The 22399-nt window shown below is 35.4% G+C and overlaps 4 protein-coding genes across 8 annotated transcripts; all 4 read right to left on the reverse strand.

Moving 5' to 3' along the window:
- Positions 1-16: 16 nt before the first annotated feature.
- mlst8 (MTOR associated protein, LST8 homolog (S. cerevisiae)) lies at positions 17-8765 on the reverse strand. 2 transcript variants are annotated; one of them, XM_051125125.1, is made up of 9 exons: positions 8646-8765; positions 8272-8436; positions 6664-6715; positions 6402-6564; positions 6254-6329; positions 6010-6162; positions 5775-5899; positions 5497-5660; positions 17-419 (listed from the first exon to the last, which is right to left on the reverse strand). In XM_051125125.1, exons 2-9 carry the CDS (start codon positions 8398-8400, stop codon positions 301-303), a joined length of 981 nt encoding a protein of 326 aa, XP_050981082.1. In that variant the 5' UTR covers positions 8401-8436; positions 8646-8765; the 3' UTR covers positions 17-300. The 2 variants fall into 2 exon arrangements, with proteins under 2 accessions (XP_050981082.1, XP_050981081.1); XM_051125124.1 differs by having other exon boundaries at positions 8272-8497; positions 8646-8759.
- Positions 8766-8866: 101 nt separating this feature from the next.
- meiob (meiosis specific with OB-fold) lies at positions 8867-14109 on the reverse strand. Of its 4 annotated transcripts, none has more exons than XM_051124733.1 (14): positions 14023-14109; positions 13664-13734; positions 13391-13448; positions 12918-13049; positions 12717-12789; positions 12440-12635; positions 12189-12289; positions 12032-12084; positions 11848-11943; positions 11645-11743; positions 10488-10632; positions 10221-10407; positions 9296-9382; positions 8867-9215 (listed from the first exon to the last, which is right to left on the reverse strand). In XM_051124733.1, exons 2-14 carry the CDS (start codon positions 13724-13726, stop codon positions 9108-9110), a joined length of 1398 nt encoding a protein of 465 aa, XP_050980690.1. In that variant the 5' UTR covers positions 13727-13734; positions 14023-14109; the 3' UTR covers positions 8867-9107. The 4 variants fall into 4 exon arrangements, with proteins under 4 accessions (XP_050980690.1, XP_050980688.1, XP_050980691.1 ...); XM_051124731.1 differs by having other exon boundaries at positions 14010-14067; XM_051124734.1 differs by having other exon boundaries at positions 11896-11943; positions 14010-14031.
- Positions 14110-15464: 1355 nt separating this feature from the next.
- Positions 15465-16766, reverse strand: msrb1b (methionine sulfoxide reductase B1b). Its single transcript, XM_051124531.1, has 4 exons — positions 16621-16766; positions 16257-16399; positions 16058-16172; positions 15465-15966 (listed from the first exon to the last, which is right to left on the reverse strand). Exons 1-4 carry the CDS (start codon positions 16673-16675, stop codon positions 15947-15949), a joined length of 333 nt encoding a protein of 110 aa, XP_050980488.1. The 5' UTR covers positions 16676-16766; the 3' UTR covers positions 15465-15946.
- Positions 16767-18342: 1576 nt separating this feature from the next.
- neurl2 (neuralized E3 ubiquitin protein ligase 2) lies at positions 18343-19902 on the reverse strand. The gene is made up of 3 exons (XM_051124855.1): positions 19766-19902; positions 18917-19643; positions 18343-18815 (listed from the first exon to the last, which is right to left on the reverse strand). The coding sequence occupies exons 2-3, from the start codon at positions 19629-19631 to the stop codon at positions 18700-18702; spliced, it is 831 nt and encodes a 276-aa protein (XP_050980812.1). The 5' UTR covers positions 19632-19643; positions 19766-19902; the 3' UTR covers positions 18343-18699.
- Positions 19903-22399: the final 2497 nt, after the last annotated feature.

Genomic DNA, 22399 nt, shown 5'->3' on the forward strand with positions numbered 1-22399 from the left:
AATCAAAAGCTTAATATAATAAGTTACCATAATGTTTATTAACAAAACTTGTGGGTGCATACAAAAACTGGGTACATGTATCCTAACATGCATCTGATTTTGCTATGAAAAGGATACAAGATTTAAACAGTTTTTTGATTAGTCATCATCGTAACCATTAATGGGTTTCATTAATGCAACAAAAACTTTGATTTTTACACGTTTGTGGTCCATTGAATACCATGAGGATGGTTATGAGATGCAGATGTCAGGTGTCATGACAGCCATGGCTGTCACCGCAGAATGAGCTTCTTCTGCATACTATCCAAGTACACTGTCATTGAAGGCCAAACAAACCACAGCTTTCTGATGGCCGCTGTACTCCCGTTTGATCTCTCCGGTCTCCACGCACCACAGACGTGCAAGGTTATCTGAGGACGCTGAAAAACAGTTGAAAAATACAGAAATAAACATTTAAACAGGAATTCACATTTTACTGAGAGCAACATATGAATGAAGAATCTGCAATATGTACTGTATATATACAGTATGTGTGTGTGTGTGCAGTGCTTGAAGTGGAAAAAAAGTGCTGGTACTTCACGCCCCAATTAGCACGCTGACGCTTTGACACTGAGTACTGGCAACATGTCAGAAGTGCCGGTACGCACAAAAAAGTGCCAGTACGCAAAACGCTAAAATACAGAAGTGCCGGTACCAGTCAGTACCAGCCCACTTCAAGCACTGTGTGTGTGTATATATATATATATATATATAAATATATATAAAACTTTCATATATTCTAAATTAATTACATGGAAAGTTTTTTGTTTAAATTTTGATGATTAGAGCTTACAGCTCATGGAAGTCAAAAATCCCGTTTCTCCAAATATTAGAATATTTACATTTGAGTTTTATTAAATGTCCATCCCTACAGGTATCTCTTGTTCTTTGAAACCACAATAATGGGGAAGACTGCTGACATGGCAATGGTCCAGAAGACAATCATTGACCCTCCACAAAGAGAGTAAGTCACAGAAGGTCAATCCTGAAAGGGGTGGCTGTTTACAGAGTGCTGTATCAAAGCATATTAAATGCAAAGTTGAATGGAAGGAAGAAATTGGGTAGGAAAAGGTGCACAAGCAACAGGAATGACCACAAGCTTGAGAAAACTGTCAAGCAAAGCCAATTCAAACACTTGGGAGAGCTTCACAAGGAGTGGAATAAAGCTGGAGTCAAGGCATCAAGAGTCACCACGCTCAGACATCTTCAGGAAAAGGACTTCCATGCCACTTCTGAAACAGAAAAATGTCACAAGCATCTTACCCGGGCTAAGGAGAAAAAGAACTGGTCTGTTGCCCAGTGGTCCAAAGTCCTCTTTTCAGATAAAAGTAAATTTTGCATTTCATGTTGAAACCATGTTCCCAGAGTCTGGAGGAAGAATGGAGAGGCACAGAATCCAAGCTGCTTAAAGTCCAGTGTGAAGTTTCTGAAGTCAGTAATGATTTGGGGTGCCGTGACATCTGCTGGTGTTGGTCCACTGTGTTTTATGTCATTGCAGCCGGGATTTTTGGAGCACTTTATGCTTCCATGATTGATATTAGGAAATATTCTAATATTTTGAGATACTGGATTTTTGACTTTCATGAGCTGTAAGCTCTAATCATCAAAATTAAAACAAAACAAAACAAAAAAACTTTAGAAATGTTTTATTTTACATGTAATGACTCTAAAATATATTAAAGTTTCAGTTTTTGAAATGTTACAAACAAAAAATGAACTTTTTCACGATATTCCAATTTTTTGAGATGCACCTGTATGTATGTATGTATGTGCACAGCACAAATAAATAGACCCCATCTAAAACTTAACAAATTCAGCAATTACTCTTTGCTCAGAAGACATGTTAGGGTTTGAAGATATAATGTTCCTACAAGCCTGCTTGATCAATTACCAAAACCAGAATGTCAAAATGATTCAGGAAAATATGATTTTCTTATCAAAGTGATAAAATGTTGTGTTGCAAAAATGAGTACACTCTCCTGAAAGTTATAAAAAAAAATAGTGTAGGTTTAAGATTATTTTTGCCAGGTAAGTATATTGGGAGAGAACTACCAGGTGACTTATTTCTTAGCATAAAAGAGGACAATGGTACAAAAGGAATACCAAATAATTGATTTAAGTGTAAAAAATACAGCAAAAGTAACACCGACATTCAAAAAGAATTGTGATTGGCTCCTGAAATAATCAGGTCTTTACTTTAAGTTTTCATTTAGTGATGAGTGAATTTTTGCTAGAAAAAGAACAGGAGAAATACCATGCAAGTGTCTCAGAGATGACAAAAGCTATGAGTGACACTTTATCTCACAAAGTAAGATGCAGCCTGTAGAAGTGACATGCATGGTTGTTGTCACCACTAGAATTACCTACTGTAGCCAAAGCACAATAATCTCATTTAATCTCTTTCAAGGCCCATATTTACAAAATATAGACTTCTGGAAATCCATACTCTGGTCTAGTCAATCATTTTGAATCCAAAAGCAAACAAAATGTTATGGTGTTGCTAGAGGAGGAGTACAGTCAGACATGCCTGGTTCCCACAGTGATGTTCAGTGGTAGTACAGCTTGTATATAGGGATGTATGAGTGTTTGAAAAATACTTTAATATACATATTTTTTTTATTTTATTTTAGTACTGTCTTGATGAAGTAATTTTCATGTATTTTAAAAATGTACATCCCCTTGATTCTTACAAGCATGTATAAACGGTTAATATAAAGGTTTTATAAAGTATTACTTTATCTTGTGGAACATACTCAAAAACCTGTTATTCAATTTCTTCAGGGCTGTACTAAGTTTACAAAAAAAACCTTATTTTTTTAAAAAAAAACTATTTTTCTCAAAAATCTTAATATCTACTTAATATACTTAATATCTAAAAGATCCAATTTTACACAGTTTTTTACTAGTATTATGTACGTACATTTAAATTAATCATTTGACACAATGCACTAATTGTGTACAAAGATGTTTTATATTACTTATTTTAATATTTTTTATATTTAATATTTTATATTTGTAATTAATATCTTTAGAAATATCTGTAACTATATATCACTGCAATTTCCAACAGAAAAGAACACTAGTGGCAGTAAAACAGCAAGCAATTGTGATGTTTTCAGACACAGTTAAAATTACAGCTACATATGTTTCACTTTCCGTCCATAACAAGCTTCCTCGGTAGCTCAGACGGCATGGAATTAGAATCTTTGAGTACAAATGCTGTGACAAACTCCTGAAGAGAGAGCTGAAAAATATGAGATCTAAAACGGCGTGCTTGCGATTGGGTTTTTGTCACATTCACTTTTGTTCATATTATGGGGTAGGTTTAGGTGTAGTGCAGATAGTACGTTATTTTAAAACATCACAGAGCATTAGTTTTATAGCGCCACTCAATGGACATTTCAAGTTAGAACTGCAGTGACACCTACAAAACCAACATCACATAAACCGTTCCATATGTACGTTCATCTGTTCCAGGGGGAAAAAAAGAACACTCTAGGAATAGAAGTGGGTTCAGGGTTACTATCTAGTTATTACCCAGTTATTGTAATTACTGCAATAAATACATGCAGTAGTATGTACATGTGGAACCGAACTGTAAAAGTTACTTGCCTCCTACCTCTAATGGGGCTTTTGCACCGCATAGTCCTAAGAACTCAGTTCTAGGAACTAGCTGGCAGAGTGGTTCCTAGAGAACCACTTTCACCCTCAGGCCATCTTCTGGCAGCAGGAACTCTGAAGCAGCCGACAGCGACGTCTTTATGTATGGCATTTACAAACGTTAACAACTGGTGAATGGAGAACGCCATGATCTGAGCTGTTTTTATGTTGTAGGTTTCATGATAATGGAGATGGAATGTAAATGCACAATTTATGTGATTGAAAGAGCATGCAAATCTGGCCAAATCTCTTATGACAGTGAGCAGCATTACATATCATCAAGGCTGAGAAAGAACACAACACTGCAGACAACAGATAACTGCTGTTATCGCTGTTTTCCATGTTTGTGGAGTAAATATTTTTACATGGCTTTTTGAAAATGCTGGGTAATCTGTATTTCATATGCATTTGGCCAGTCAGCACACACTTACATCACTGGTAGTTCCTATAGAACTGTTTTAGCCCCTACTTTGAAGTAGGAGTTAATTAAGTTCCCCCAAACAGAGTTCCTAGAACTAATTACGTTCCTAGTTCCTGCGATACAAACACACCAAAAAGCGGGTACTTCTGCCAGTAGTGCTAGGAACTATGAAAAGGTTGCTCTGGTCCAAAAGCAAAGAAAAACATCAAAAGTTTTCTGCAGTATACCATGAACACAATAAGTACACTGTACCGATCATTAATTATTTTTTGATGTAAGTACAGAATAGTTAAAGGGAATGTTTACTCAAAAATAAAAATTCTGTAATCATTTACTCACCCTTTACTTTTTCCAAAGCTGTATCAGTTTCTTTCTTCTGCTGAACACAAAAGAAGATATTTTGAAGAATGCTGGCAACCAAACAGTTGACAGTAGCCATTGACTTCCATAATATTTTTTTTCCCCAATGGCTAACGTCAGCTGTTTGGTTACCAACATTCTTCAAAATATCTTCTTTTGTAGTCAACAGAAGAAAGAAATATACAGAAATTGAACAACTTGAGAGAATAAATCATTACAGAATTTTATTTTTTTGGGTGAATTATATTAAGTGGGACCGAAGATTCTGCAATGGTTAAGTAACGTATCTTCTCGTATTAAAGGAAAAGATCACTTCCGACACATTTGGTTATTTTCTACAAAAATTGACAATGTATATACTTTTTAACCTCAAATGCTCATCTTGTCTAGCTCTGCATGAACTCTGTGAATTACGGGTCAATACAGTTAGGGCAGATTGAAAAACTCCCATCTCATTTTCTCCTCCAACTTTAAAATCGCCCTACATCGCTGTAAAAGTACCGACCCAGTGTTTACAAAGTGAACACGCAGGGAGGGTCAAACACCCTTTACAAAAAAAAAAGAAAAACAGTGATGAAAGTGAGGTAAAACAGTGATTTTAAAGTTGGAGGAGAAAATGAGAAGGGAGTTTTTCGACATACCCTAACTGTATTAGTTCACGCAGAGCTAGACAAGACAAGCATTTAAGATTAAAAAAAAAGTATATAAAACATCAATTTATTAAGAAAATAACCGATTGTTTCGCTAGATAAAACCCTTCTTCCTTGGCTGGGATCGTTTAGAGCCCTTTGAAGCTGCATGTAAATTGCATTTTGGAAGTTCAAACTCACAGGCACCATAGAAATCCACTGAAACCCTGAAATTTTTTCCTCAAAAAACATAATGTCTTTATGACTGAAGAAAGAATGACATGAAAATCTTGGATGACAAGGGGGTAAGTAAATTATCTGTACATTTTTGTTCTGGAAGTTCTCCTTTAATAAAACACTTGAACTGTGTATGTTGTGTTTGTTCACCTGTAACTATGTACTGTGAATCTCCAGAGAAGGCACAATCCCACATCCAGCCTCGGGACGTCTCTCCTGGGTTGTTACTCTTTATACTCAACTCTGTCATTAGAGAGAAGTTGGAGGTTCTCCAGATTTTACAGGTCTGGTCAGCAGAGCATGTGGCCAGCAATCTAGCAAAGAGATGGAAAACTGATATACTGATGTGTACAATAATTGTAATCAACTATTTTAATTTTTCACTGATCTCTCACTGTTTCCAGTTTAGTATTTTGCAAAACACTTACGTGGAGTCTGGGCTGAACTTGCAGCGTAATGAGTAGCGTTTGTGGGCAGGGATCTTGGTCTTGGGTATCAGTTGTGTCACCTCATCACCGATTCCTCCAGCCAGATTCCACACATAACAGTTGCCCTACAGCCAAAAACAAATGAACCCATTTTGATTCTGATACAGTGTGAATATATGCAGTGCACATTAGCACAGTCTCATTAGCAGTGTAAGAACTGTTATGGGTTACTGACCGAGCTGTTGACTGCGGCCATATAACTGGCATCGGGATCGATATGGACTGAATTGACGGACACATCTGGCTCTGGGATGAGCTGTTCATTGTGGTCTGTTTTCAGATCCCAGATATGGATAACACCACTTTGGTCCCCAACGATTAATTCAGCCTAAAGCAAATACATTCAGAAAAAAATGTACTTGTTTGTTTGGTTTGCTTGTGAGCAGTAGCAGCAGATTATCAAATATTATCCAACTGACCTGATTGGGATGAAGACACACACAATTAATGGGTGCATTGACTTGAAATATTCTTTGGCACTGTAGGTTCCTTGACCTGAATGAAAACAGTACTTATGAAACGCATCTCTAAATAGGCTTCATAAATAAAGCAGACTGCATTCTTTACCTCAGGTCCCAAATGCGAGCCATGCAGTCTTCTCCACCCGTGTACATCCACCGCCCATCCTCGTGAAAACCAACAGACGTGACATTCTTGCTGACACCGTCGTAATTGATCACAGGGTTTGGATTATTTGAGTTTAAGTCATACATGCGTATGTGTTGATAACCTGAAACACAAGTAAAATGTACAGTGTGGAAACGAAACAGGAAAATACTGTTTGCATAATTTATAGATTTTTACATAATGAGGCACATGTTGAACTTACCAGCAGCAGCAATCATGCTCCTATCAGGTGTTACTTCAAGGGAATTTACCTGCTGGTGTTTGAGTTAAGATATTTAAGGTATTTTTTGCACCTAAATAAACTCTTTAATCCTACTGTACAGGATGTAGCTGCAGTTAATTGTGAAAAAGAACTATGCTTCAGAAAAGATCAGTAAGATTTTTTAATGTTTTTTGTTTTTAAAGACGTCTCTTATGCATATCAAGATTTCATTTATTTGATCAAAAATACAGAAAAATGTAATATTATGAAATATTGTTGCAATTCAAAATAAGTTTTTTATTTTAATATACGGTTACACTTTATTTTGATAGTTCACTTTAGACATTCTACTAACTATAAGTAACTTTGCAACTACATGTCAACTAATTCTCCTTAATTTGCAACTACATGTCTACTAACTCTCAGAGCATACTGTTAGGTTTAGGTTTAGTAGAATAAGTTGAGAAATCATTCTTATATGCTGATTTATTATCAGTGTTGGAAACAGTTGTGCTGCTTAATATTTTTTTTGGAAACTGTGATCATTTTTCATGAATAAAAGGTTAAAAAGGACAGAAATTGTTCAAAATTTTCTAACAATATATGTTTTTGCTATCACTTTTTATCAGTTTAACACATCCTTGCTGAATAAAGTATTAAAAAAGAAACAAACAAATTACTGACCCCAAACTTATTTTGTTTAAATAAATAAATGCTGTTTTTTTTTAATGTTTTATTCATCAAAGAATTCAAAAAACAGTATGACAGGCTACAAGAAAATATTAAGCAGCACAACTGTTTCCAACATTGATAATAAATGATCATATTAGAATGATTTCTAAAGGGTCATGTGACACTGAAGACTGGACTAATTGATGAAAATTCAGCTTTGCATCACAGGAATAAATTCTATTTTAAAGTATATTAATATATTTAATCAAATAAATACAGCCTTGATGAGCAAAAAAAGACTTCTTTCAAAACATTAAAAAATCTTACTGATCCCAAACTTTTGAATGGCAGTGTAAAATAAATGTAATTAGTTAAACTTAAGTGTGTTTTATGACCTTAAGTACGTTTTAAATGTAATTTCATAATTGTATTGTCTTTGAAATATGGTTTAAGTGTATGGCTAAATATATTAACAAAAAATTTCCACTAAAACTTTTATCTCATGCATTGAAATATATTTGTAAGTACACGTTTGTAGTTATGAAGTTCCATTATATTTAAAGTTTAGTTAAAATTATGAGTAAGTACTTTACATGTATCTTAGTCATAACATCAAAATAAGTGTACTTCTTTAAAACATGACAAAAGAATAATAAATTATTACATAATTATTACATAAACTTCTAATCTGGCATTATTACTAAGTGCACTTTTTGAAAGTGTGTTAAGAAACATGAAAATCATAAAAGCGTGCTTAAATTGCTTTTTTATTTCTGTAATACTACATTATCTGCAACTAAATTTTTTTAAAATACGTTTTAAGATTTGAAATACACTACAAGTGTAGATTCAATACAACTGGAGCACTTCAGTTTCACAATGGGAAAGGTCACGTCTTTGTATCTGCGAGCCAAAGCTCTTGCTCGTGAAGGATACCGAGTCCTGGTGCTGGACGGTTCTCGTGCAGATGCCACTGTGAGCCTGCCAGAATCTGACGGTATGATCATATCCAGCGGTGGCGAGTATCACCGGATCACTGCCGACGGTGCCTTGATTCACATTCATGATGAACTCACTGCAGACCTTTCACACTGAAGACAGCTTCACAAGAGAATTTCCAGACTCGTTTTAGCTGTTGCTGTTGATAACTTCATAAATGTACCTTAATGGATTTTATGTACGTATGTTAGGAACAAGACAAGAAAATACATCTTGGTGCTTGGTATTAATATTTTTAGCGTGCTAAATCGCTTTTTCATCAAATTGGACAAGCTTGAGAAAATAATTTTGCTGTAAATCAACGTTCTTACCTGATGGCAAAGACTGCACTAGAAGTCCGATTAGATAAATGTAAAACTATGATGTCAAGAGCGAAATGAGCATTATTTACAGAGATGTCAAACCTAAGCGATGCTCTTTCCAAAACCGTCCGCACGGAAACAATTCTTGAATAAAAGGTTCCGAGGCAGCACAGTGTTCAATATTGTTTTTATTTATTTTAAGGAACAGTTTGAAACAAGCATACATAGACTCACCAAGTTAATTCAATTACAGCACAATGAGATCAAATGGGACATTTGAACAAAATGTCAAAAATATATAGCCACAACCTATGCTTTTGAACCAAAGTGAATTTAATACACAATAAGGCCCTTTTATTTGTTATCAATATAAATATAATTAGAACTAATGCGAATTTAATAAACAAGTAGGGCTACTTTTTGTTATTAACTGAGGAACCATGCTGTTTGGTGCAGTTTTGCAAAACAGCGTCAAACCATAAGGGAGGCAAGGCTTTGCTTCACTTCAACGGGGTCAGCGAGTGCACATGACAAAATGCTTCCCCTCATTCCACTTCTGCTTCTAGCAGATGGACAAACCTACAATTTAAATTGCAGGTGAATTTCATCCTTAAATATTACATTTTTAAAATAAGTTGCAAACGGCAAACACAAATAACCTTCAGATAGATTTTGCATCTCTCCAAAAGAAACTTCCACTGCAGAGTTGTCCTTTGAGGCTCTGAGAGACGCAAGAACTCTTCTGTCTGTCAACATAAACATTTGACATTTACTCTTTACAGGTCATACAGACATATTAATTCCATGATATATATTAGTCAGGACAAGAGATAGTCAGGTCATTTAAATGTTTATTTAATCAAGGGCTGTGGTATAAATGCACAAAGGTTTTTAAAAGGATAGTTCACCCAAAAATAAAATTTCTGTCATTAATTACTCACCTTCATGTCGTTCCAAACCAATAAGACCTTTGTTAATCTTCAGAATACATATTAAGATATTTTTGACAAAATCCGAGAGATTTCTGACCCTCCATTGACAACAAGGGTCCTACCACATTAATGGCCCAGAACGGTACCAAGAACATCGACAAAATAGTCAATGTGACATCAATGGTAGCGTTGTGGTATTCTCGATAATGGGGGAAGATGGTAACTCGGGTTGAAGAATTGTTGAATAATGTCGTTATTTTTGTTTTTTTGGCACACAAAACGTGTTCTTGCAGTTTTGCAAAATTCCGGCTGAACCACTGATGTTACATGGACTATTCTGTTGATGATCTTAGTACCTTTCTGGGCCATAAACGTAGTAGGACTCTTGCTGTCAATGGAGGGTCAGAAAGCTCTCGGATTTCAACAGAAATATCTTAATTTGTGTTTTGAAGATAAACAAAGGTCTTATGGGTTTGGAACAGCATGAGGGTGTGTAATGAATGACAGAATTTTCATCTTTGGGTAAACTATCCTTTAAATAGGGACAGAACAGTAGTAACTAGTTAGGGTTAACTAGTAAGGGCATTTAGTGAACTGATAAATGTACATGCACAGTCTTGACTTAATTGCATTACTATAAGTATTAGCTTACTTTACAGCCCAGGGTTTTCTCAGCCACTGTGCCTGCCAGGTTGCATGACTGAAAGGTCCCAGTGTGATCACTGATGTCCACCAGCAGATCAAAGCCTTCAGTAGCCTGGAGCAGTTGTCCTTGATTTGGACAGGCATCATTGGAACATCTCTGACTTTCCTCATTGATCCGAAATTTGCATTTGGCACTAGTGTAGAAATTATTTATTAAAACAGGCTTGTGAACAGAGAGCCATTGCGCAAAACCACCAAAGCATTTCACACCTACCATCTCTTGCGTATGACTTTGGTGATGGAGGAAGTTAGGTCAAGATTTGTGATGAATCCATATGTTATGCAGTGAAAGACATCAGCATGTTCTTGACCTCTGGCTTTCAGCTGCTTCACAGTCAGAACATCACTGATGGAATCCACTGAGAAATAAATAGAAGGATACAGTTTTACTGGTAACATTTTACAATTAGGTTCCATCTGTTAAAGGGGACATCGGGTGCCCATTTTCCACAGGTTGGTATGATTCTTTAGGATTTTCATGAAATGTCTGCAACATACTTTGGAATTCCTTAATGGTTTTCACCTTGTCAAACACAGCTCTGTTCACAGCGAGCCACTATTGTATGTCTCTTTAAATGATAATGAGCTATTGCTCACCCCACCCTTCTCTTCTTTTTTCTTTGTATTCGTTGGTGCGTTATTAAAAACCATTAAAAACAAAACTGCATCAAATTAAAAACTGAGAAAATCAAGACTCTTTTGTTCACTTTACATCCAACTACAACACACCTGCATTGCTTACAAGTTATTGTTGTTGCTACAGTTGCTCGAGCACAGAGAAAATGCCAGACAGCGTAAAAACTAAGGGGAAAAATATGCTAATAGCGGACTGTCCGTAAGCAGCCATGTCATATTTGTTTAAAACTGTTTTCGAATGTAAACAGTATTTGATTTTTGCACATTTCTCTTCTGATACAGACAACTTTTTTTCACTGGAGAAAGCAATATTATGGATAGAGGACTTGTATCTTAGCCATAAGCAATGATCTGAAGTTAAAATGTAAAAAGTTAAATTTAAAAGTTAAAAATTATAGATTTGTTTCTTAAAACATGCAGCTTTTTGCTTCAAAAGATTACTTGTGGATTACTTTGATGTTTTTATCAGCTGTTTGGACTCTCATTCTGTTGTCACTCATTCACTATACAACATTTCTCATCTCTTCTGATGAAGAAACAAACTCTTCTACATCTTGGATGACCTGAGAGTGGGTAGATTTGATTTTTTTGTGAATTATTCCTTTAATGCATTAACTAATGTTAATAATGAGATCTTATTGTAAAATGTTCCTGTTTTACTGTGTGTTACTGTATGGGCTACACTATACATACTGTATTGTTAATATAGCGCTCCAGATACATCACATGACTTACATTGCACATCGTCACCTGATAGGATGTCTTGGTCATCTAGTCCTCCTGCTTCTAGCAGCTCCCTTGTATGTGTGTACAGCTGGTTGGCTTCTGCTGTATCTAAAATGTAATTCAAAAGAATGTAAGAATTTATTTTAACGAAAAATATAAAAATATTATAAGTATTTAAATAGATTCTTTAATCTAGCATATCACATCGCTACCAGGGTTGAGGGTAATGATTGTCTTTGAGGTTGCTGTTGCTATCATACAATTGCGAAAGCTGTCAAAGGTGATGCGAGCATCTGCAATGAACAGCACTGAGAGAAAATAAACACAATGAATTTCAATCAATCATCGCGTATTAGAAGTTGAACATTGAACACAGACAAATAACCATTATTATACCTGTTTCTCTTGGTGTCAGTGTTTGTACCAGCCTAATAGTCTCTTTATCCCAGCTGGATGAAAAATGATTTACAGCAGTAATGAAATCACTTCTTTTAGTGTTTGAGGTTGAGGTTTGTTTTTGTTTTTAAATCATACTGAATTTAATTTTACTCACCATACAAAAGGAAATGAGGTCCCAGTGTCATCAAAGAGCTTTATTTCTAGTCTCTGTCCATTGCGTCCATCAGATTTTGTGAAGAATTTCTCTTCTCCAATCTAAATGGTAAAATCTCAATTATTGAAAAGGACACAACATCTGTACTTTTGCAGGGTAGGAATTTTTTGCCCACCAGCCACTAATGTCAGGTTGTGTTAGTATTCCTGACATCAGTGAGGAGAGCTAGCAGTATATTGTTGGAATCTAACCGATTGCACAGCTGCTAGAATGTTAATGATGTGTCCATCCAGACTCTGTCCATTTGCAGTGATGTCTCCCAATGAATAGAAGTCCCTTGAGTCCTTAACTGGCATGTGGAATAGCGGCAGAATCCTGGCCTCTGTTTCTAAATCTGAGCAGATCCTAATGCTTGAGTGAGTCTCTGTTACCAACAGCCTGTAGGCACTGAGATAAAATATGCATTTGTATGACTTACAAGCATGATGGCAGAGGCATTTTCCATTTAATTCTTTTATTTATTTTTACCCAGGTGTTGATGGGCAAAATCTTTCTTCTTTCTCATAGTCTTTGGTCACAACGAGGGGATTTTCAATTACCACTAAAACAGAAGATGCAATTTTGGCTTACAATGTCAACTCAGTGTATTAGCAGCTAATATTAGAAGTATTTTTAATAGTATTTTTAGTAATCGGAATCTAAATGAACGATTACTATTTAAAATCTCACCACAATCACCAATCTGAAAGCGACTGCTCAGTCCTTGGACATAAACCTCATTTCCCCATGCAGACACATTGATAAAATGTTCTGGTGAATCTTTGATGGTAAAGCTGAAAGTGAACCTTTCAGCGCCAGCATCTAAAATAAAAAGGAAAGACTACATATTATCCACCTTTTTCTTTAGCGCGGAACTAAGAATAACAATGTGCAGTAAATGGTAAAACTGTTTGCACTACAAACCAGTGTGTTCATAATTAATATGATACAATAAAATAATATGGTAAGACACAACAATTTGCAATACAGCAAAACCAGCTGTTTTGTACAGCTAGAAATAGCTGGATGAGGATGAGACTGGAAGCCAAACCCATAAAATTTACAAATGGCCACTCTTACGTGAAGAAAAGGGTGGATATATAAAGAAAGAAAGAAAGAAAAAAACATAATGGAAACAGAACATCTATGTAATTGTAACCAACTTTTCCGGTCTGGAAATCCTCTTGAATCAGTTTTTCCAATTATCACTCCAACCACCTTCTGGAAAATTAAAAAGCATTATTTTTTTTAACCTTAACTGAAAATATATACCTCACAGGAGTTCTATTACAAGGCCAGTTTTGTTAAGTAATTTGTCATTACAAAACTACGCTGAATAAACAGATATTAATCATATATTAAGCAATTCAGTAATTATTCATTAAAATGAAGACACTAGACCAGTATTCAAAATATTTGTCCCCTTAAATTCTCACCGAGTGGGTGATGTTCACGTTTAGGTCACTTATTGGGACGCAGTTTTGAGTACTGTACATCATTTTCCTCCCTGAAAGGACAGTGACACGACTGAAAAACACATGACGGGAAGATGATTCCAATTTTATGAAAACCCTAAACCCGCAAAGGAGTTACAAAAAAAAAAAAAAACTTAATAACTTTAATTTCAACCTGAAGAGCTAAAGCTGAGGTAAAACATTTTCGTTGCTAAATGTTACTTCATCTGTAACCTACTCTATATAACTCTACTTCAAACATATATAATATATAACAACTATATAACAACCATAAAACAACTTATTATTATTCGTTAAGCGTAATAACCGTTAGTAAGCACCATGGGAAATCTCGCTTGCTCCTGACAAAGTCGAAGGCCGCGGATGAAGCAGTTGGCGGGTTTCCAGATTTGAAATGTGACCGTTACTCACTGGTGTCATTTTGGCGGTTCAAAAACGTACTATTGGATAAAGCGTAACGGTCAACTTGGATTAACCAATCACATTACAGCCTTGACGTAATTGAATTTCAAACTTTAGGAATGAATGGGAAGTGCAGTAAACTTAATCCCACCTAGCAAGAGGTCCGTGACTTATGTTATAAAACAATTTTTTTTTTCTCGGTGTAAACTCTAAAAGTAGTTCAGTCTAAAACTATTGTTTGTGTAAAACATGTTGATTATTAGCCAATAGGCTGTCGATTCAATAAATGATAAACTATTTCCTGTTTATTCAGCGTGATGAAGCCTCTACTTAATTGACATCCCACTGATTATTGAGACATGGGACAAAACAGCAATAGTAACTGCTTTAGGGTTTAAAAATGAAAATATATATATTTTTAATTGTAAACGTATTTAACACAGTTATCCCCTTTAATTAAATTTGATCATTGCATCAGATCTATGACACATCATAAACTGTGTCCACAGAGAAGGGTTTAATTGTTTATAAGCAATATATATATATATATATATATATATATTTTTTTTTAATGAAAAAGAGTTTTATCAAAAGCAACACTTAATATCTCATATCAAAGCAAGGCTGTTTTTTAATGACATGCATTTGTCACAAGGTTTCAAATCAGGGAATATCAAGGGCAACTGTCAACAGACCCCCTTGCCACATTCCACCTCTGCAGAGTACATCAATGTCAGGTCTGGTAAGTTTTATAGTTTTATAATATTTTAAATCCTAATGTTACTATTTCAAAAAAAAGTTCAAAATCGGGGCACCATATCAGTCCATTATATGGAGAAAAATGCTGAAATGTTTTCCTCCAAAAACATAATTTCTTTATGACTGAAGAAAGAAAGACACAAACATCTTGGATGACAAGGGGTGAGTACATTACATGTGAATCTTTGTTTTGGAAGTGGACTTCTCCTTTAATTCTTGTTCTTACCTGAGTGATCCACAGCTGTGTGTTTTTTTTATTTAGTTATAGTTGTTCATGAGTCCCTTGTTTATCCTGAACAGTTAAACTGCCTACTGTTCTTCAGAAAAATCCTTCAGGTCCCATAAATTCTTTGGTTTTCCAGCATTTTTGTGTATTTGAACACTTTCCAACAATGACTGTATGATTTTGACATCCATCTTTTCACACTGAGGACAACTGAGGGACTTATATGCAGATATTACAAAAGGTTCAAACACTCACTCATTGATCCAAAAAAAAAAAAAGGCATCTGGTCTCCTTCCCTGCACCACAGCGTTAGCTTATTTGTGTCATTGCAAATATTAAAAAATAAATAAACAAATAAAAAGGAAGCAAACAGAACTGCTTTGATTCTTTAATAGTGGAAAACAAATTAAAACTTTCCATGTAATAGAAACATGAATTTCAAAATATTATGTTCCTATGGCAGACACAAATGAAAGACACAAGATTCATACAGGATTCAATGACATAAAAAAGTTTTAACAAAAAATAATATCAATTAATAACATGCTATTGTATAGTTAAAATTACTGTATTGTTCATAATAATAATAATCACTGAAATTACTTCAGGTTCATATTTCGTACTAATTTTATCAATAAATAATTTCATTTTCATTCATTTTGCACATGTTCATTTCAGCTTATGCAGGCTAGTATAAAAATAGGTAAACTAATTTCTCTGTGGTGTCCAGGAAGTCCATAATATATCTGTGAAAAGGATCTCCAATCGGGGCTTTTCCTTGTCCACTTCATGAGCTGAACATCCTGTTACCAGTGTGCATGCAACAGCAGCCTTATCAGCATGGACAATCAACTCGCTTATTGTTTATCAACCTTATCTGATTGGAAACAAGTTGAAATATAAGTTAAAGTGGTTAAGCCATTTGATCCTGCTAAATTATACAGAAAAATTACGTGGTGGTGACTTACCTTTTGGGACAAACTTAAGCGAGTGACTGAATATTCAAAAACGTGACAAGCCTTCCTCTGGACCATCATTCAGAAATTCATGGCCTAGTCCATTACCACACTTGCCACACAGAACCTGCATATGAACACATATATGAACACACATAAACATATTTGTGGTGTGTGTAAATATTACTTTTTTTAAAAGTCAGATTCTGACCTTGTAGGCTGTTAATGTCTCCATCATTTTTGTTACACTGTCCTCTCGGATGGTCTCTGTGAACGCAGGCCAGGGGGAGGAATGGGCATATTTGGATCTGCTCGAAAAGAGTGGATGTCCACATTGGGAACAAACATATATACCTGCAGAGAAAAAATAAATCAGTTAACTGTCCTTTTCGACCAGTTTGTGTTTGTAAAACAGACACTGATGTCTTAGCTATAGAATTGTTAAGCAAAGTTGGTTAGATAATTTCGCTACCTCAGTTCAGCCAAGTTATAAACACTTACATCATAATCTTTCTTAGAGGTAAAGAGAAGGGAGCAGGTTGTTGTGCAGAGTAAATAATGAAAACATTACTTACCGGGTTTAAAATGATCTTTATATAACTCCCTCCCGAAAAAAGAACAAAATGACATTGTTTGAATGAGATAAACAGACAAAACAAACAGTGTATGTACAGACCAAGTGAGGACAACCTGAGAGACTAAAGGACGATAATGTTCCGGTCACGTGACCCTTACAAAACCACACAGTTGAACTTTCCCTAAAAGACCATTAGATGTCAGTGCAGATCAACCGCACACTCATGTCAATGTGGAAAATGCTTAATGTATTTTAATGCAGGTGCACATTATGCTTTAATAAACGGATTCATTTGAAATATGAAGTAAATCCATTAAAAAAAAAGTTATTTTCGTAGTAGGCTAAATAATTAATATGACATGGTGCATGATATGTTTATGAGCAACCTTAATGATTAAAAAAAATAATGAAATAAGTGAGATTCAAAAGACAGAGAACACAATTTGCATTTACTAATTTACAAATTGCAAAGACTTTTTAAATTGGTAATTTACAAACACAAAAGAAATGTCAAGACATTTGATACATAAAAGGCCTCTAAATTATCGACATGATAAAAACTTGAGACAAAAAAAAAGAAAAAGAAACAAAACACATCAAGCTTTTGAGGACAGTTTATTCATCTCTCAATAATTATTGTATTGCATTGCATTGTATATTTTCCCCCCACAAGAAAAAAAATGCATATTTTGTCTTTTTGGGCCTCTGAATAAACTTAATCTGTGTTTTTTTTTACTCCTTAAATATAATAAATAAAAGCCCAGTGTATCAAACATTACATAGACCTTGCAGAATCTGCAAAATGTTATTTTACCAAAAGGAGGATCATACAAAATGTTATTTTTTGTTTAGTACTGAGTACTGACCTGAAAAAGATATTTTACATGAAATATGTTTACATGTAGTCCACAAGAGAAAATAATTGTTGAATTTATAAAAATGACCATGTTCAAAAGTTTACATATACTTGATTCTTAATACTGTGTTGTTACCTGAATGATCCACAGCTTTTTGTTTTTTTAGTGATAGTTGTTCATGAGTCCCTTGTTTGCCCTGAACAGTTAAACTGCTGTCCTTCAGAAAAATCCATTATGGCCCACAAATTCTTTGGTTTTTCATCATTTTTGTGTGTTTAAACCCTTTCCAACAATGACTGTATGATTTTGAGATCCATCTTTTCACAAGGACAACTCAGGGACTCATATGCAGCTATTACAGAAGGTTCAAATGCTCAGAAGGAAAAATGCATTAGAAGCTGGGGGTGAAAACGTTTTTCATTTATAGATCAGGGTAAATTTTACTTATTTTGTCTTCTGGGGAACATGTAATTATTTTCTGAAGGGCAGTACTAAATGAAAAAACATGATATTTTCTCAAAATAAGAAAAATGTACAGATCTTCATTCTGTTCAAAAGTTTACACCCCTGGCTCTTAATGCATCGTTTTTCTTTCTGGAGGATCAGTGAGCATTTGAACCTTCTGTAATAGTTGCATATGAGTCTCTCAGTTGTCCTCAGTGTGAAAAGATGGATCTCAAAATCATCGCTGGAAAGGATTTAAATATGCAAAAATGCTGAAAACCAAAGAATTTGTGGGACCCGAAGGATTTTTCTCAAGAACAGCGGGCAGTTTAACTTATCACAAAAAAAAAAAAAAAAAAACACACACACAGCTGTGGATCATTCAGGTAACAACTAATAACAAAGTTTTAAGCATCAAATGAATGAAAATTTTTGAACAGGGTCATTTTTATAAATTCAACTATTACTTTCTTTTGTGGACAATATGTAAACATCTTTTATGTGAAATATCTTATTTAGGTCAGTACAAAATAAAAAAATAACATGCATTTTGCATGATCCCTCTTTATTTTGGTAAAATAATTCACATTTAGCAGATTCTGTAAAGTGTATGTAAACCTTTGGGTATTAGCAAGTTTTAACAACATTGTATAAACCTTGAGGAACATTGTTCAGATTACACTTTTTTGGTTGAAAATGGGGGGTGATGGTGAGAATATGACCACTTTCTGTCTTAAAAAGTCTTTGAATAGGTTTAAAGTCTTAATAGGTTTTGCTCACTCATATTTGCAATAGTGTTTAAGTAACTCCGGAAGTTCCAACCAGTCCAAAGCCATTCTGTGAATGATGTGTTTCTGAATTGTCTTTCGGCAGAGTGTCTGCAATGAGGCAACTAAAACACAGAAGCAAAAGAGAGGGAGCATTACAGTCTGTTACAATGTGAGTCATATAATCATATCAAATCATATTAGCAAATCATTAACTGAAACTTACAGCCATATTCCACCTGGACAATCCGAACACTTTTAGTAGCTGCAAATACATCCACAACAGCATATAGCGGCTTATCGGTGGGGATCCTCTTGGCAGAGGCTCCCATGTCTTCACCATTAATGATAATGTGCATGTCGGCATACCCTTGTCCCTTAGGTACATAGACGACCCCTATCCGACTGCGACGGGCAGTGGGGGGTAGAGCGTTGGTTTTGTACAGATCATCCAGGATGTGACTGAACCTCCCGGGTCGACTGCGTCCCACCAATTTGTCTCTAGGTATGCCTATGTTTTCTATATACAGGTGAGTGTCTGTGAAAAATGTTTTAGGCTTGTTTTCTGCCTCATCACCAATATTTGGCTGTTCACCCCTTTCTGCTTCTCCATCCTCAATGACTTTATTATGGTTTCTTGTTATTGCAAATACCCAGCTGTCTCCCATATCCACAAGATCAGGCAGAGAGTATTCTGGCACAGTTTCTAGTGTTCGTGGGTCATGGGCAGTAAGTCCAATCCTTAAATGACCACACCAACCCAGTTCTTTCTCTTCAATCTCTACTAGGAAGATCTCTCCGGGGCTTAAAGGGTCTTTACTGAAGCAGACGCCATTTGCAAAACTTTCTACTCGGGTGGCATGAGTCTTAGAGGGGTCCAGTCTCACATTTGTTCCATGAACTGAATGGAATTCCATAAACTGATCCAAAACAGCTGCCATTTTGAGAGTTTACTGTAAGTTCAATAAAATAAGAGACATCATTTTGTAACAACTCAAGCTTAAATGTTTTGGTAGCCTATAAAACAAATGTACTTGCAAGGAAACAAATGCAAGGATAAAAATTAAAAACTCACTCAAGCAGAATATTTATATTATCTTCAGTGTTCACTGTCCTCTTCTCTGGGGATAGTCCTTGTTAAAAGCATGGTCTTTTTAACATATACCTCTACCATGGTACAGTTGAGGCTTGGGGAAGTTTCTAGTCCTGAAGGGCTGACTATTTTTGACCTCCTGCATGTGTCATTGGTGGTTTTAAATAGCTGACAAGATATGGTGAGTGAAGAATAATGACTGGGAGGAATTTTAGCCTTCAGATCAGTACTGCTCATTGACAATTCTCCACCCACTTTTTCTTATAGATCATGTTGTTCATTTAAAAATAATTAAAGAAATGAATACAATAATAAAAATAATAATAATAAAATACTGAATGGTCCTTACAAGGAAATACAGAGTGAGCTTGTGTTGTGAGTTTTTTTAAGTAACATTTATCATCTCAGTACAGAGAGATCTGTTCTAAGAGAGCTCCACAAAGCTTTATCTAGGCCAAAGTAATTGTCCTCTTTTACCCCACCTCCCTAGCACAGTCTGAGACAGTGAAATATTAGTGAGACTGGCTACAGTGTCAGAATGCATCTTTTTTTTTTTTTTTTATCAAATTAAAAATGAAATGTAGTTTCTCTTTTTTGCTGTTTTAATATCAGATTCATTGATCTTGTTTACATATTCAAGAATATTCTGATATTTGTCTAAAAAATGATGATTACAGTATGTCATGTAAGTGCATTAACCTGATTTCTATAACCAGATGCAGGAAAGCAGATATCCTGCTTTCTAGAAATTCAAATAAGACAGTTGGTTTAGCATATTAAGAATATGCTCCATAACTCTTAGACTTAGAATATTTAAGTGGGTAGCACTGAAACCCTATTGTAATTGTTAAAATGGCCAAGGAGCAGCAAACTCCACGTAAAACTGATCGGGGAGACCAAACCAGAGACTTGAAACTTGAAGGGATGGTACTACTCAAATCAGTAGTACCAAAAAGTTACAGGCTGAAGTGTTATTTTGTTCCGTTTTTTGCTTTTGCAAACTAGTCCTAGGTTTTTCACCCGATTGGATCCAAACCAGTGCAGAAAGATCCCTGAAGGATGAATATCAATAATTATCAAAATTGTTCAACTTACCGTCACAAAGAGACACCAAAACGTTCAAAAGGGGCAGGGCCACTTTTAGTAAAATGCCTATAACTCCTGAACAAGAACTAGATATCTTTGCCAAACTCAGAACACTTATGTAAAAAAAAATGTGGAGCTATAAGAGGGAAAGACTATAAAAATGGCTATATGCAACCGTCATGGTCCAAAGTGACATAAGTGTCTACAAGGACATTTGTGTATCTCAAAAAAAAAAAACATGGCCGCCATTGGTCGATGAAGTTTGAGCACCTGTTAGACAAGGTTAACAGAGGCTGGACGGAACTAAACTTGGTGGGCCTGTTTGACTCACGGGCCCAAAGGTCTGTGAGAAATCCCTGCTGAAAAAACAGCTAAAAAGAGCCAACCAGCCTAGGCGTAAGCTGGAAGTAGCTGGTTTTAGCTGGTCTCCCAGGCTGGTCAGGCTGGTTTTAGCTGGTCATTCCAGCTGGTCTCCCAGTCTGACCAGCTAAGACCAGCCTGGAAGTGGCCAAAACCCCTCTAAAAACAGCCTGCTGACCAGCTATGACCAGCTAAGACCAGCCTGGATGACCAGCTAAAACCAGCCAACCAGCTTAGGCTGGTTTTAGCTGTTTTTTTCAGCAGGGATTTGAAAGAAATCTGCCACTGCGATATTGCTTTTTTTAAGGTTGTAAACAATTGTACATTGCACGTTTTTATGCACATACACAGAATATTTATGTCATACGATAGAACTCCTCATTCCGGACTCAACTTTGCCTCTAGAACCACTGCTGTCACTCAAATACTTTGTTAAATGATTGAGAAGATGTAAAAAACCTACTTTTGCAAAATAGTCCTAGGTTTTATTGCTCAATCTGAAAAAACAAAACAAAACTCTGCAGTACAATTCTCTAGACTCTCTAAGTCAATAATTATCCAAAAATGTTGAAATTGACCCTTTGGGAAGCTAGAATGGGGTTAGGAAAGGGGCCTGTCCAAATTTACCCAAAATCCTGTAAAGCCTAATGAAAAACTCAAAACTTCACAAAACCTGGTGAACACATGCGATAGGGGATTCTAAACAAGCATGCAAACTTTTAAGAAGATCGGACCACAGCCGGTGCTATAACATTCATAAACGTTAAAAGCATAATATTCACTGTATAGTAATTTATGGTAAATTACCTTCATGTGCCAAAAATACTTTTTAAAATCATTGATTTATGTAGTTACAGTCTTGCTAAATTATGTCTTTTTTTCATATGTGCTTAAATGCCTTATAACACTTGAACCCAGATAATCGCTGCTTGTGATTTTATAACTATTGTAACTTTTTGTGGCTTTATAACACTCTGTCAAGGGTCTACAAATAAGCTTTAGGCTAATTGTTGCATACACAGTCATGTTAATGCGCATTGCCCCAGTAAACAAATGAACAAATCTGACTATTAATTTATACTAATATTTAAGAAATATGTTTGGAGTGAGGAGAAGACTAAAATGCATTTAGAAATTACTAAAATGCAGCATAATAAACTGTAAAAGTGG

This window comes from Labeo rohita, chromosome 12, assembly GCF_022985175.1.
Source record: "Labeo rohita strain BAU-BD-2019 chromosome 12, IGBB_LRoh.1.0, whole genome shotgun sequence".
Lineage (NCBI taxonomy): Eukaryota > Metazoa > Chordata > Actinopteri > Cypriniformes > Cyprinidae > Labeo > Labeo rohita.

Excerpts from the sequence above, each read along its gene's own strand:
- mlst8 (XM_051125125.1), bottom strand. The coding sequence starts at position 8,400 with ATGAATGTGAATCAAGGCACCGTCGGCAGTGATCCGGTGATACTCGCC. Across the intron at positions 6,565-6,663 it reads GAGCATGATTGCTGCTGCTG|GTTATCAACACATACGCATG; the intron begins GTAAGTTCAACA and ends CTTGTGTTTCAG. Across the intron at positions 6,163-6,253 it reads TGTGTCTTCATCCCAATCAG|GCTGAATTAATCGTTGGGGA; the intron begins GTCAGTTGGATA and ends TATTTGCTTTAG.
- meiob (XM_051124731.1), bottom strand. Across the intron at positions 12,290-12,439 it reads TTCTAGCAGCTGTGCAATCG|ATTGGAGAAGAGAAATTCTT; the intron begins GTTAGATTCCAA and ends TTTACCATTTAG. Across the intron at positions 11,944-12,031 it reads ACTGACACCAAGAGAAACAG|TGCTGTTCATTGCAGATGCT; the intron begins GTATAATAATGG and ends ATTTTCTCTCAG.
- neurl2 (XM_051124855.1), bottom strand. The coding sequence starts at position 19,631 with ATGGCAGCTGTTTTGGATCAGTTTATGGAATTCCATTCAGTTCATGGA. Across the intron at positions 18,816-18,916 it reads TGTCCAGGTGGAATATGGCT|TTGCCTCATTGCAGACACTC; the intron begins GTAAGTTTCAGT and ends TCTGTGTTTTAG.